Source organism: Kogia breviceps, chromosome 3 (assembly GCF_026419965.1).
Source record: "Kogia breviceps isolate mKogBre1 chromosome 3, mKogBre1 haplotype 1, whole genome shotgun sequence".
Taxonomy (NCBI): Eukaryota; Metazoa; Chordata; class Mammalia; order Artiodactyla; family Physeteridae; genus Kogia; species Kogia breviceps.
Genome location: NC_081312.1, coordinates 31,572,219 through 31,586,675, shown reverse-complemented (window position 1 = coordinate 31,586,675; position 14,457 = coordinate 31,572,219). Strand labels below are relative to the sequence as shown.

The following is a 14,457-nucleotide window of genomic DNA, read 5'->3' as shown; positions in this document are numbered from 1 at the left end:
TAATGAAGAACCGAGATAAAATGAACAAATTCTTAGAAATGTACAATCTCCCAAGACTAAACCAGGAAAAAATAGAAAATATGAACAGACAAATTACCAGTAATGAAAGTGAATCAACAATTTTTTTTAACTCCCAAAAAACAAAGGTCCAGAACCAGAGAGCTACACAGGTGAATGCTACCAAACATTTAGAGAAGAGTTAACACCTATCCTTCTCAAACTATTCCAAAAAATTGCAGAGGAAGGAACACTTCCAAACTCATTGTTTGAGACCAACATCACCTTGATATCCAAACAAGACAAAGATTATCAGAAAAAAATAAAATTAGAGGCCAATATCACTGATGAACATAGATGTAAAAATCTTTGACAAAACATTAGTAAACCAAACTCAACAGTACATTACAAAGATCATACACCATGATCAAGTGGGATTTATCCCAGGGATGCAAGGATGGCTCAATATCCATAAATCTATAAATGTGATACATATTAACAAATTGAAAAATAAAAATCATATAATCATTTCAATAGATGCAGTAAAAGATTTTGACAAAATTCAACATCCATTTATGATAAAAACTCTCCAGAAAGTGGGTGGTATAGAGGGAACATACCTCAACATTATAAAGGCCATATATGATAAGCCCACAGCTAACATCATACTCAATGGTCAAAAGCTGAAAGCATTTCATCTAAATCAGGAACAAGAAAAGGATGCACACATTTGCCACTTTTTATTCAACTTAGTACTGGAAGTCCTAGCCACAGCAATCAGACAAGACAAAGAAATAAAAGGAATCCAAATTGGAAATGAAGAAGTAAAACTGTCACTGCTTGCAGATGGCATGATACTATATTTAGAAAGTCCAAAAGAAACTACCAAAAACTACTGGAGTTCATCAATTAGTTCAGTAAAGTTGCGGGATACAAATTATACAGAAATCTGTTGCATTTCTATATACTAACAACAAACTATCAGAAAGAGAAAATAAGGAAACAACTCCATTTTCAACTGCATCAAAAAGAATAAAATACCTAGGAATATACTTACCTAAGGAGGTAAAAGATCTGAACTCGAAACACTGACACTGATGAAAGAAATTGAAGATGACACAGATGGAAAGACATACTGTGTTCATAGGCCAGAAAAATTTATATTGGTAAAATGACCATACTACCCAAGGTTATCTACAGATTCAATGTACCTACTGAAATACCAATGGCATTTTTTCACAGAACCAGAACATATAATATTAAATTTTGCATGGAAACACAAATGACCCTGAAAAGTCAAAACAGTCTTGAGAAAGAACTGAGGTGGAGGTATCACACTCCCTGACATTAGACTACACCACAAAGATACAGTAACCAAAACAGTATGGTACTAGTACAGAAAGAGACACACAGATCAAGGGAACAGAATACAGAGAAAGTCTAGAAATAAACCCATTTACTTATGGTCAATTAATTTACAACAAAGGAGGCAAGAATATACAATGAAGAAAAGACAGTCTCTTCAATAAATGGTGCTGGGAAAACTGAACAGCTACATGTGAAAGAATGAAATTAAAACATTTTCTCACACCATATACAAAAATAAACTTAAAATTAAAGTTAAAGATGTAAATGTAAGACCAGAAACCATAAAATTCTTAGAAAAAAACATAGGCAGAACACTCTTTGACATAAATCATAGATCTTTGGATCTGTCTTCTAAACAAAACAAATAAAAGCAAAAATAAACAAATGGGACCTAATCAAACTTATAAGCTTCTTCACAGCAAAAGAAACCATTGACAAAACAAAAAGACATCCTACTGAATGGGAGAAAATATTTGCAAATGATATGACCAATAAGGGGTTAGTGGGGAGAAAATGGGGAGGGGCAAGATAGAAGGGTATTAAGAGATATGTATTAAAAAAATAAGCTACAAGGATATATTGTATAGCACAGGAAATATAGCCAATATTTTATAATAACTATAAATGGAGTATAATCTTTAAAATTTGTGAACTACTATGTTGTACATCTGAAACTTCAACTATACCTTAATTTTAAAATATTTTTAATGTGCCAAAGCCTTGAATACTTTTCTCCAAAGATATACAAATATTCTGCTTTAATTTTATAAAAATATTTTATGTAAAAAAAAATACACAAATGACCAGTAAAGCACATAAAAAGATGGTCAACCTCACTAATTGTTAGGTGTGATATAGTAATTTATAATAAGAAATATATATTTGGTCTTCTTCTTCCTGGCACAGAACTCCTAAAACCCTTGGAATTTCCTGAGGGTAGAGCCATAAAGGTGTCTTTTGTGATGTTAATGAGGTGACTTTTGGAAAGCCCCTATGTCACCTTAAAATGGGAGCTGGTCACCAGAGGAACCAACCTTGTGATTAGAGGGTTTTGATCCCACCCCACCCCCATCTCTGGGGATGGAAAGGGGGCTGAAGCTGGGTTTGATCACCAATAGCCAATAATTTAATCAATCATATCCATGTAATGAAGCCTCCATAAAAACCCTAAAAGGACAAGGTTCTGAAAGCTTTCCGGTCAGTGAACATGTGGAAATTCCGAGAGTGGTGCACCCAGAAAGGGCACGGAGGCTCTGCACCCCTTCCCACATGCATTGCCAGATATTTGTACATCACTGTTTGTAGCAGCATTATTTTTAAAAAAATATTTATCTATTCATTTGTTTGGCTGTGCTGCGTCTTAGTTGTGGGAGGTGGGATCTTCATTGCTGCGTGTGGGATCTTTAGTTGCAGCGCAAGGGTTCTTTAGTTGTGGCATGCGGGACCTAGTTCCCTGACCAGAGATCGAACCCGGGCCCCCTGCATTGGGAGCACAGATTCTTAACCACTGGACCACCAGGGAAGTCCCTGTAGTAGCATTATTTACAATAGTGAAAAGGTGGAAGCAACTCAAATGTCCATGGACTGACGAAGGAATAAACAGAATGTGTGTGTGCATACATATATACATACAACAAAATATTACTTAACCTCAAAAAGGAAATTCTGACACATGCTAGAATATGGATGAACCTTGAAGACCTTATGCTAAGTGAAATAAGCAGGACACAAAAAAGCAAATATTGTATGATTCTAGTTATATGAGATACCTACAGCAGTCAAATTCATCAGGACATCAGTAGAATGGTGGTTGCCAGGGGCTGGAGGAACGGGGAAAAAGAGAGTGTTTAATGAGTAGAGTTTCAGTTTGGAACGATGAAGAAGTTCTGGAAATGGATGGTGATGATAGCTGCACAACAATGTAAATGCAGTCAATGTCACTGAATTGTATACTTAAAGTGTTTAAAATGGTAAATTTTATGTTATTTATATTTTACCACAATTTTTTGAAAGGTATACAGATTGAAGATAAAACTCTTTTTATTCCCAGATGACACACTGATCACGGATGTAGAAATTCCTAAGCAATGCACAAAAAAGCTACCAGAACTAATTACTGAATTTAGTAAAGTAACAGGATACAAGGTCTATATACTAGAGACAAACAAATGGAAATTAAATTTTTTAAAACATCTTTTACAACAGCATCAAAAAAACACGTTATGCTTAGGGGTAACTTTAACAAAACATGTACAAGACCTGTACTCTGAAAGCTCATAACTTTACTCTGAGAAATTAAAGGAAACCTAAATAAAAGGAGGAATATAACAAGTTGGTGGTTCTGAATACTTGATATTGCTAAATTGTCAGTTCTCCCCAAATTGATTTATAGATCAATCCCAACCAAATGGACTATACTCCTGAATGTGAAATGTAAAATAATAAAGCTTGTAGATAATCACAGAGGAGTATATCTTCATAACCTCAATGTAGGGAAAAACCTCAAACAAGACATAAAAAAGCATTAACAATAAAGGAGAAGATTGACAAACTGAGCTACATTAAAATTAAGAACTTCTGATCATTTTTAGGTCACCATTAAAGGGTAAAAAGGCAAGCCAGAGTGGAGAGAAGATACATTCAAACACAATACATGTAACCAACAAAGGACTCTTCTTACTCTATAAGACAAACACAGACAAAACAGTACAAAAATGTGCAAAAGACACACTTCACAAAAATGGATATTCAAGTAGCCAACAATCACAGGAAAGAATGCGTAACATCATCAAATCACCAGGAAATACAAATTTCAGCCTCAACAAGATACCACTGTATGCCCATCAGAGACTAAAATTTTCTTTAGTTGACAGTATCAAGGGTCAGCAAAGGTGTGGACAATAGGAACTCTCGCACACTGCTGGTGGGAGTATAAACTGGAAAATAAAACAATAGAAATTTATTATCTCAAAGTTCTGAAGGCTAGAAGTCCAAAATCAAGGTATGTGCAGGGCCATATTCCCCCTGAAACCTACAGGGGAATCCTTCCTTGCCTCTTCCTTGCTTTTGGTAATTTGGTGTCAATCTGGTGTTTTTAAGCTTGTAGATGCAACACTACAATCTTCTATCTTCACATGGTGTCTCCCTTTGTCTCTTCATGTGGCATTCTTTTTATTAGATCACCAGTCTCATCAGATTAGGGTCTCAGCCTAGTCTAGCAAGACCTCGTCTTAACTAATAACATCTGAAATGACCCTATTTCCAAATAACGTAACATTCTGAGGTACTGGGAGTTAGGACTTCAACATGTTGGGGGTGGAGTGGGGGGTGAGATGACACAATTCAGCCTATAATATACACCAAAAAGAATATTCATAAAAGCAATTTTTCACAATAGCCCCAAACTACAAACAATCCAAATGTCCATCACCATAAGAATGGATTTTTTAAGTTGTAATACATGTATGTAAAGGAATACTGTATGAAAATGAAAAGAACCACAATAACATGAAACAACTATGATAAATGTCACATAGTATTGAACATTAGTCATACATGAAATACACATACTGAATCTATCCATACTAAAAATAAAAAGTAGGCAATAATAACTAAAAATTTATTTAGGGATGCAAGGTGATGTGGTAAAAATATAAAGAAAACAAGTGATTACCATAAAACTGAGGATAAGTGTGACCTCTAATCAGGACAAACATTGAGATTAGGAGGGGACATAAAGGAGCTTCTGGGGTATTGGCAATGTTCAATTTCTTTACCTGCATGGTAAGTTACACAGGTACAATGAACTGTACTATTATTTTGTGTACTTTTCTGTTAAGTGATACTTTAAAATAATGTAAGTGAAAGAAAAAGGAGCTTTGCTGGAAATAAAAAGTTGAAAAAATACTAGAGTTAATATCTTTATGTCAAAGTTCATGCTTAAATAAGTGGAAAGTAAGCAAAGTGCAAAAGTTCATATAATATGTTGCCTTTTGTGTAAGAAGGGGAAATAAGAAAAAATCTATTCACTTGTGCAGCAGACATACAGCAAACTAGAGACTAATTAGGTTCATTTCTTCGAGAGGGGCAGGTAGGAATAAGGTGGAAAAGATAGAAAAAATGAGGAAGGGGTATGATACTTAGAATCTCTCTTGGACAGGTCTGACATTAAGAACTATGCTAACAACTCACACATCCCACAGTACTACAACAACAAAACAAAGTAATCAATAATAATGAGGGGAAAAACTAAAATGAAATTCAAAACAGAACCGAATGAACTGGAACATCTGATAAATGAGTAGTGTAACCACACTGAAAAAAAAAAAATTAACCCAAATAATTTTAAAATACAGTATCTGAACTATATATCTACAAACTAAAGCCAAAAAGAACTCTAAGTAAATACTGAATTATAATTAAGAGTTTCTTTTTTTGCAGAGGTATAGGTTAGCAATTCTAAAACAACTTTTTGTTATTCTAGGATTAAGCAAATAAGTACAAACATTGTGGATAACAAGAAACAGTTCTAATCAATGTGGAAGAAAGTTACAAATGTGAAAGAGAACAGAGTGAACCCTGTGATGAATAAACTGGAATTGGTGTTATCAGTGTGAATTGGTTGCTTTTAATACATATAGAATAGACAGATAGATATGTGTGTGGACATATGTGTATTCACTCATGTCATGTACATATCTATTTCTTTTTCTTTTTTTTTTGGCTGCGTAGCATGCAAGATCTTAGTTCCCCAACCAGGGATCAAACCCATGCCCCCTGCAGTGGAAGCACAGAGTCTTAACCACTGGGCCACCAGAGAAGTTCCAGTATATATCTATTTCTTAACTCTATCAGCTGACAAAGCCCAGAAGCCATGACACCCCAGTAGCAGATGAACACACCTTGCACACATATCTTGATTTCCAAATATATTCTCCACCAAAAGGAACTAGGGGTCCTTAGAGAAATGGCTGACTCCAGGGTTGGAATGAGCCTGGGATATCTTATTGTGCCAAAACATAAAGAAAATCCTCAATGAATGAGAAGGTCATGTCAAAAGGACCTAAGAATCATCTTGAAACGGTTCCCATTGGTCCAATGTGGGAAAATTTGAGCATCAGTATAAATTAATGATAGTAAATAAATATAACTCATTGAATAAATAAGAATCCAAGAGTCTACAATGATATAAATAAATAAGTAGGGGGAAAAGGAAAGCTCTTCTTTATAGCAGAAAGCCAACTAATAAGCACAGAAGGAATTGAAGGAATGAGAAAATCACCATTTGGCAACCATAATAGTAATAAATGATTAAGGCAAGAATTATCAGTGAATGCTACTGGAGGGTAAAAGTTCTGAGCAATTACAGGGTATTTACAGACCTCCACCCACTCCCCCCCCCCCAAAATACCTATAAATTACAAAAAGAAAAATTCTAACTTTACAGTGGAGTAACCTGACAAACACTACCTTAACCAAGTGATCAAAGTTAACATCACCAGAAATGGGACAAATTGACAGCACGTGCCTCCATAAGTATCTTTTCCATGGTATTCCTAACAAAAGTATATTTTTGCAATTAATATGTTAATTCAGAGTAATAGATTCCAATTGTTGAACCATTCTCGCAATCCTGGAATAAACAATGCTTGGAATTTAAAAAAAAAGTTTTTAAGTGCATGAGGTGAATTTAATTATGAAAATATATCAAACAAACCCAAATTAAGAGACATTCAACAAAATCACTGGTGTAAACTCTTTAAATATCAAGTCATGAAAAACATGGAAGATTAAAGAACTGTTCCAGATTAAAGGAGACTAAAGAGATAGGACAACTAAATCTAACACACAATCAGGATATTCTTTTGCTGTAAATGACATTCTTGGCACCACTAGCAAGATCTGAATAAGACCTACAGATTAGATAATGGTATCATACCGGTTTAATTCTGATAATTGTACGAAGGCTATGTAAAAGAATGTCCTTGATTTTAGGAAATGCACACTAAAGTTCTTAGGGAAAATGGGCATCACAATTGCAACCAACTCTCAATCCAAAATAAAAGGTGTATATGTGTATTATATGTATATGTATACACACACACACATACATAGAGAGAGGGAGAGAGAAACAGCAGATGACAACAGGAGTTAGAGATAGGCAAAGAGAAACAGAGATTAAAGAATAAGACAAATATGGAAAACGTTAATATACAGGGAATTAGGGCAAAAGATATATATAAAGGAATTCTCTGTACTACTCTGACAACTCTTCTGTAAGCCTGAAATTATGTCAAAATAAAACAACTAAAAAATTTTACACAATACAGAAAATCAGATACTTCATAAAAGAATCAAAGATGAGAAATTATTCAACCACTTAAAATAATGAAACACCAGTTTTTTGCTACGTAATTGGCACTAAAATGTAGATGACAATACTCAGTGTCAGCGAGATTCTAGAGAACTTGGTACTTTCATATTTTGCTGTTAGAGTAATAACAGGTCCAAAAAAAAACCATACAGATTCTAATGATTCTACGGCTGGGACTCTATACTAAGGAGATAAATACTAAATACTGAAAACTCATGATACACTACAGCTTTATTTAAATAATGTAATCACTACAGCCTTAATGCAAACTGTAAATTGGGAAAAACTTAAGTACAACACAGGGAGAGTTTAAGAAAACAGATATAATCACTCATAGGAATTATTCAGTTAACAAAGTATAAATAGTCTATAAAAACTAAGTAAACATGGAATAGCACATACAACAGACATAATACGATAAAGTAAAATTGTATGAACAGAATAATTACAAACCATGGTTTTAAAAATATCTACACACAGGGACTTGCCTGGTGGTCCAGTGGTTAAGACTCCATGCTTCCATGCCACAACATTGTTATAGTATCTGTAGGGTTGTGATATTGCTTAATGAGGTTGTTTTCCTTTTCTTTACCTTTCAAACTGTCAGTAACTTTACTATTTTAGTACTGAGGAATATGCAACTAATAATAGAAAATAAGCTTAGCTACTATTTTAACATTAATCCTTTGTGTTTACAAAATGCATATGGAAATATTTCAGAGGGAAAATAAGGGGGAAAAAGTCATGATAAACTAATTTATACAAATACCTTTATTTTATCTTTAAACATATATCACAGTAAACATGTGAGGGAGGAAGCTGCTCAAGTCCAGTAGGGAACAGGTTACAAAAGATACATTAAAAATATTCAGACTGAAAGCATGAGCATCCTTACATCCTTTCTCAAAGAACAAGCACATTCTATACAAATGATTGTGACAAAAAATTTTAAAGTTCAAGAGCCTGTCACAGTAATGAGGTAAAATATGGACAAGAGGAGTCTTGCAAGCGTCTCTCTCGTCCAATACTCACTGAAGTCTCATTCGTTTTTCAGGGGGGCCTTTAGTGCCCACAGTCTGTTGAACGTTCTTTGTGGTCTCCTTCTCCTCAGATTTTACAGTTTCTGGTATAGGTTCTGCCTCTTTCTTTGTCTGATCCACTAGACATCAAAAGCAGATATTTTTTGGAGGGGGAGGAGGGTGGAGGGATAAGACCAATTTAGACAACAGTTAATGTGAATGGTTTAGACTCTCAAATTAATTTAGAACTACTTATCTCAAGTTCTAAATGTAGCTGTTTCATCAGGCAGATGTATAAGAACCAATTTACAAACCAAAAACCTGATAATACAAGCAAATTATGATACTAGACAAAAACACATGACATTTAAATAAGATATTATGCATAAAAAAGATACATAACTACTCTATGCCAGGTTAATGGATAGTCCAATACCTATTCTCAATGATGAAACAGAAGGCCTTTTTTCAAACTTTTGACAACTTCGAATCACCTCAGCTTCTCCACACACCCTCAATACCTGTTCATCCCAGTCCAATGCATCTTTCAAATACTAATATCATTACCACAAAAGCACCACCTTTTGGCCATCAGCAGATCAAAGGTTAGGAGTAACAAACTAGCATTAGAGTCTAAAAGGACAAAATGATCATAATTCACCTCACATGTTGATTGTTACTGAGTTAAACAGGCTGTTTGGTCTTATTTCAAGTTTGATAAGAATTATCAGATGAACCATACCTGGGACAGGCTTTTCTCCAGACTTTTGCTGTAATTAAAAAAAAAAAAAAAAAAAAAAAGTGGGGAAGAGGTGTGGAGGAAGAGGAAGAAGAAAACAGGGCAGGTTAGCAAAGCTTTTTGCTTCTTGATGTCATAATTTTCATTAAAATTACACCTGCATGCGAATTATATTATAAATGACTTCATGAAGAGGAACTACTATCCATGTACCATAAAAAAGTAAATTTATCATTTTCTACTTCTTATTCCCGTTCCAGAAAAGACACAAATCTAAAACTAGAACAAAAGAATCAAACAAAAAAACCCTTGAACATCAACAAAGCCCTTTGTCTCTGCACCGAGGCTACAATGCTTTATAAAAAGTAGCTAAGGGGGCTTCCCTGGTGGCGCAGTGGTTGAGAGTCTGCCTGCCGATGCAGGGGACACGGGTTCGTGCCCTGGTCTGGGAAGATCCCACATGGCGGCTGGGCCCGTGAGCCATGGCTGCTGAGACTGCGCGTCCGGAGCCTGTGCTCCGCAACTGGAGAGTCCAAAACAGTGAGAGGCCCGCGTACCACAAAAAAAAAAAAAAAAAAAAAAAAAAAAAGTAGCTAAGGAGAATCCAATGAGAGGGAATAATGGAGCCTTTCAAGACTCCAGAGGCTTATTTGCATAGGGGATATGAGCTATAAGTAAGTAGAATGAAATTTGGATGTCTGACTTTTAAAGTTGGCAGGTATGGGACATAAAGAAAAAGAGGTATTTTTCTATGAATATAAGGCTTCTGTTGAGTGGACTATTAGAAATCAAAATGCAGGAAAAAATGATGGGGGCACTAAGAGTCAGGAACAAGGTCAGATCCTTCATTCTGCACAGCAATTCTTTTAATTCAGAGGGCCCTGTCATCTCCCTGTTCTCACTACCCAAGTTAAATGCTTTAAAACACTTTCCTCCTCCTCTCCCTCCTTCTTCCTCCTCAAGGCTCACAACCTGTCCCTCACCCTCAGCCAATAAGGGTGTCAATGTCCCAAGTTCTCTCCTATCTACCTACCTCCAAACTTATTATACCTTTATATACAGATATATATACATAAAAAATACCTCTCTATACATCCCTGTCATCTCAGAATGAAAGTGTTCTCTTTATTTTTATACAGTTTAATGCCTCCATTTGTTTTCTGAATTTCTTTCTGAATTTACATGACCTCCTTAAGCTTCTTATCTATTCCTATGACTAGAGACTACACACTTTTCTGATGTCACATGATCCAGATTCATGCTACAAACTGCCTACTCGCCCACGCCAACTACAAGTTCTGGGAACCATTACACTTAAGACCAAAACTGAGCTTCCCATTATTACCCATTGTACAGAAAAGGTTAACATAGAAGGCCTGAGCTACTATCCTTAGAAGGGCCAGGCTGCAAGGTTGGCCTTTGGCTGGTATCTGGAAATTTGGATTTCAGGAGGGTTCCCACCATTTTATAACTGATAATGGCAGTTCATTACACCTAGACTGTTTGTATAAAAAATGTTGTTTTTGCTGAATACCTGCCTTCCTTCAAAGAATGTGGAATTTTGGTATGTGCTAGATAGAAGGTACCTACCTGAAAAACCTCCCCCCAGAACGTGAGCACCAAGTCTCTAATGGACTTCCTTAGGCAGAAATATCACTTACATGTTGCTGCATTTTCACTGTTAAGGCAAGAATGTACTCTGTATGACTCTTCATGGGAAGAAGAGAGTGTAAGGAAGCCCGCAGATGGAATCCTCCAGACTCCACTACTGCCTTTTTTCCTTATATCTGGCTTGTATAGCCCTACCATGTCACTGTAATAAATTCTGTGAGTCCTTCAAGCAAATCTCCAAACATGGGGGTGGTCATGGGAATCCCCAACACAACAACATAATTACCTGTTTTATGAACATATTAGGACTTAAACATGTCTAAAATAATTTGAGGGAACAAATAATTTTTCTTTACTTTAAAACAGGAGAGGAAATAGATGGTGTAACATTGAGGAATGAGAAATTGAGAGGCGATATTCTTATACTGCTAGCACTGAACCACTTGAACTATACTGGACACTGGACCATATCCAGACATTGAAATGTCATTCATTACCTACCTAGTGCACACTGTCTAATCTTTTCTAGTGAACACTGTCACAAAAACTAGTAGGATGTGGTTTAAGATGGGAAAATAGAACGGAGGTGACCTTTCTGGCAAAATTTATTAGGTAACTTTGGAATAAACCTAACTGAAGCAATATCCTATGGTGTCCTAGCAGTTTCTGAAAACAGCACTGAAAAGACATTCATAGCAAAAGGCACTGAAGGCCTGAACTCCTATCACATCAGTTTTGGTGTAACTTTCAGTAGTAACAAAAGTTAAAATATGGAAAAAGGAGCTTCAAGGAAAAATGCAGGACTTCTCCAATATTCTCCCGAGCACCCCCATAAAGGGGCAACATCCCTCGGATCCAGAAATCCTAAGCTACAAATGGTTCTGGAAGACAAAATAGGTAAATAGGAGCTCAGAGAAGGCTTCGAGGAGACCAAGAATCTATTTTCTTCTCCAGATCTGAGGAGAAATGCTGTGGGTTGGAGAAACAAAGAGATTATTAAAAGTTCTAGAGAAAGCCTTCCTTCTCGTAGTTCTCCTACATAGAGTTGACATCTCTCTCTCTCTTTGTGAGTTGGCTTTTGGCCCCTGGATGGTTAAAAGAAGGTGAGGTTCTGGAAAATGACAACTTAAGGGTGACTATGGCTAAACCTTTACAAGAAAAATGTAAAAACTCACTGAAATGATATGTAGTCTGCAACCTGCTTAAAATAATTGGGAGGAAATAAGGGAAGAAGAGAGAAAACAAGATTGGCCATGCCTGATAACTGTTGAAGCAGCATAATAGCAATAGGTACATGAGGGTTTCATTTTTTATTATTCCCTCTATTTTTAGATGCATTTCTAAATTTCTATAACTTTCTACAAAGTGAAGTTTTTTTGTTTTAAGATTCAAGACACTCTTTGAGCTTTCTACATTGTCCAGCCTAGCTCACCAGGATAGAACAGTATTCGGAATTCAAGTCAGGACCCCCTAGCCAGAGAAAAAGGAACTGTCATTCAGCTGGAGTACCACAGAACGCAAACACAGCAGTAAGCTACTGAATGTTCTGGAGGTTGGCTAATGAAAATAGAACCCCTAACAACTATATTTAACCCCAAATTTGTTTCTTTTCCTATATTCTGAATTTGGGTTCAACACCAAGTTGATTCTAATCCTAGGACTGAAACCTCAGAATCATCCATAATGCCAATCTCTCCATATCCAACCACCAAATTTAGGCAATGCTAAATCTGAAATATATCTTGAATCTGTTTCCTCTCTATCTATGGCCACAGAATTAATTCAGGCTTTCCATAATCTAACTTCCTTGACTCCAAACATCACATTTTTTTAACATCTTTATTGGAGTATAACTGCTTTACAATGGTGTGTTAGTTTCTGCTTTATAACAAAGTGAATCAGTTATACATATACATATATCCCCATATCTCTTCCCTCTTGCGTCTCCCTCCCTCCCACCCTCGCTATCCCACCCCTCTAGGTGGTCACAAAGCACTGAGCTGATCTCCCTGTGCTCTGCGGCTGCTTCCCACTAGCTATCTACTTTACGTTTGGTAGTGTATATATGTCCATGCCACTCTCTCACTTTGTCACAGCTTACACCTTCCCCCTCCCCATATCCTCAAGTCCATTCTCTAGTAGGTCTGCATCTTTATTCCCGTCTTGCCCCTAGGTTCTTCATGACCATTTTTTTTTTTCGTTTTTTAGATTCCATATACATGTGTTAGCATACGGTATTTGTTTTTCTCTTTCTGACTTACTTCACTCTGTATGACAGACTCTAGGTCCATCAACCTCACTACAAGTAACTCAGTTTAGTTTCTTTTTATGGCTGAGTAATATTCCACTGTATATATGTGCCACATCTTCTTTATCTGTTCATCTGTCAATGGACACTTAGGTTGCTTCCAAGTCCTGGCTATTGTAAATAGAACTGCAATGAACATTGTGGTACATGACACATTTTCCTATGCATCTTCTATACCGTTAATGGTTATCTTCCTAAAACAAACAATTAACTACATTATTTCCTTGCAACTGTTTTTAAACATTTAATGGGTCCCTACTACCATCATCAATAATTCACAGCTAGTCAGTGCGGAGGGTCAAGAAGATTAGGTAGAGGATATCTCAGTTTACTTCAAGAGAGGGTATATTTGAAAAAGAATGTACAAAAATTACCACTGCTTTCATGTTGTCTTTATGATGATAGCATTGTTTTAATATTTCAATTAACATTTAATGTACTTGGAAACGTATGTTTATAGGAGCGGTACCAGGTTATGGGTTTAAAATAGTGAATAAACATTGGACCATAGAACTAACCACAAACTCCTTTGTGAAGCATATACAATTCTTCTCAATATGACCTTAATCGAAATTTTAAGTCTCATATTTCACTACTCCTCCCTTCACAAACACATAAGAGTAATAAAACTTCAGAGTAATTTCTGGTTCCTTTCTTTTTTTTTACAGGTACATTGAGGTATAACTGATAAATGAAAAAAACCTGCACATATTTGATATACACAATTTGATGAGTTTGGACATATACATACACCTGTGATACCATCACCACAATCAAGGTAATAAACGTATCCATCACCTCCAAAAGATTTCTTCTGCTCCTTTAGTTTGGGGTTTGTGTGTGTGTGTGTGTGTGTGTGTGTGTGTGTGTGTGTGTGTGTGTGTGTTAAGAACACTCAATATGAGATCCACCCTCTTACCAAGTTTTTAAGTGCACAACACCATATTGTTAACTGTAGGCAGTACGTTGTACAGCGGATCTCTACAACTTATTCATCTTATATAACTGTAACTTTACAGCCTTTTTAAAACTCCCTATTTTC

At 35.9% G+C, this 14,457-nt stretch overlaps 1 protein-coding gene across 14 annotated transcripts in view; it reads right to left on the bottom strand.

Moving 5' to 3' along the window:
• MED6 (mediator complex subunit 6) overlaps positions 1 to 14,457 on the bottom strand; it is a 185,631-nt gene that overhangs the window by 110,607 nt on the left and 60,567 nt on the right. For 3 of the 14 annotated variants that reach the window (XM_067028249.1, XM_067028251.1, XM_067028250.1), the window contains exons 7-9: positions 9,500 to 9,527; positions 8,771 to 8,897; positions 3,139 to 3,185 (exon numbers count right to left, since the gene is read on the bottom strand). The exons of 4 other annotated variants lie outside the window; for them this stretch is intronic. In XM_067028249.1, coding sequence (XP_066884350.1) covers positions 3,161 to 3,185; positions 8,771 to 8,897; positions 9,500 to 9,527 — 180 coding nt within the window. In that variant the 3' untranslated portion in view covers positions 3,139 to 3,160. Of the gene's footprint in view, positions 1 to 1,504; positions 1,550 to 3,138; positions 3,186 to 8,035; positions 8,283 to 8,770; positions 8,898 to 9,499; positions 9,528 to 14,457 lie in introns of those variants that run through there. 7 more of the 14 variants (XM_067028246.1, XM_067028252.1, XM_067028248.1 and 4 more) reach the window with 4 other exon arrangements.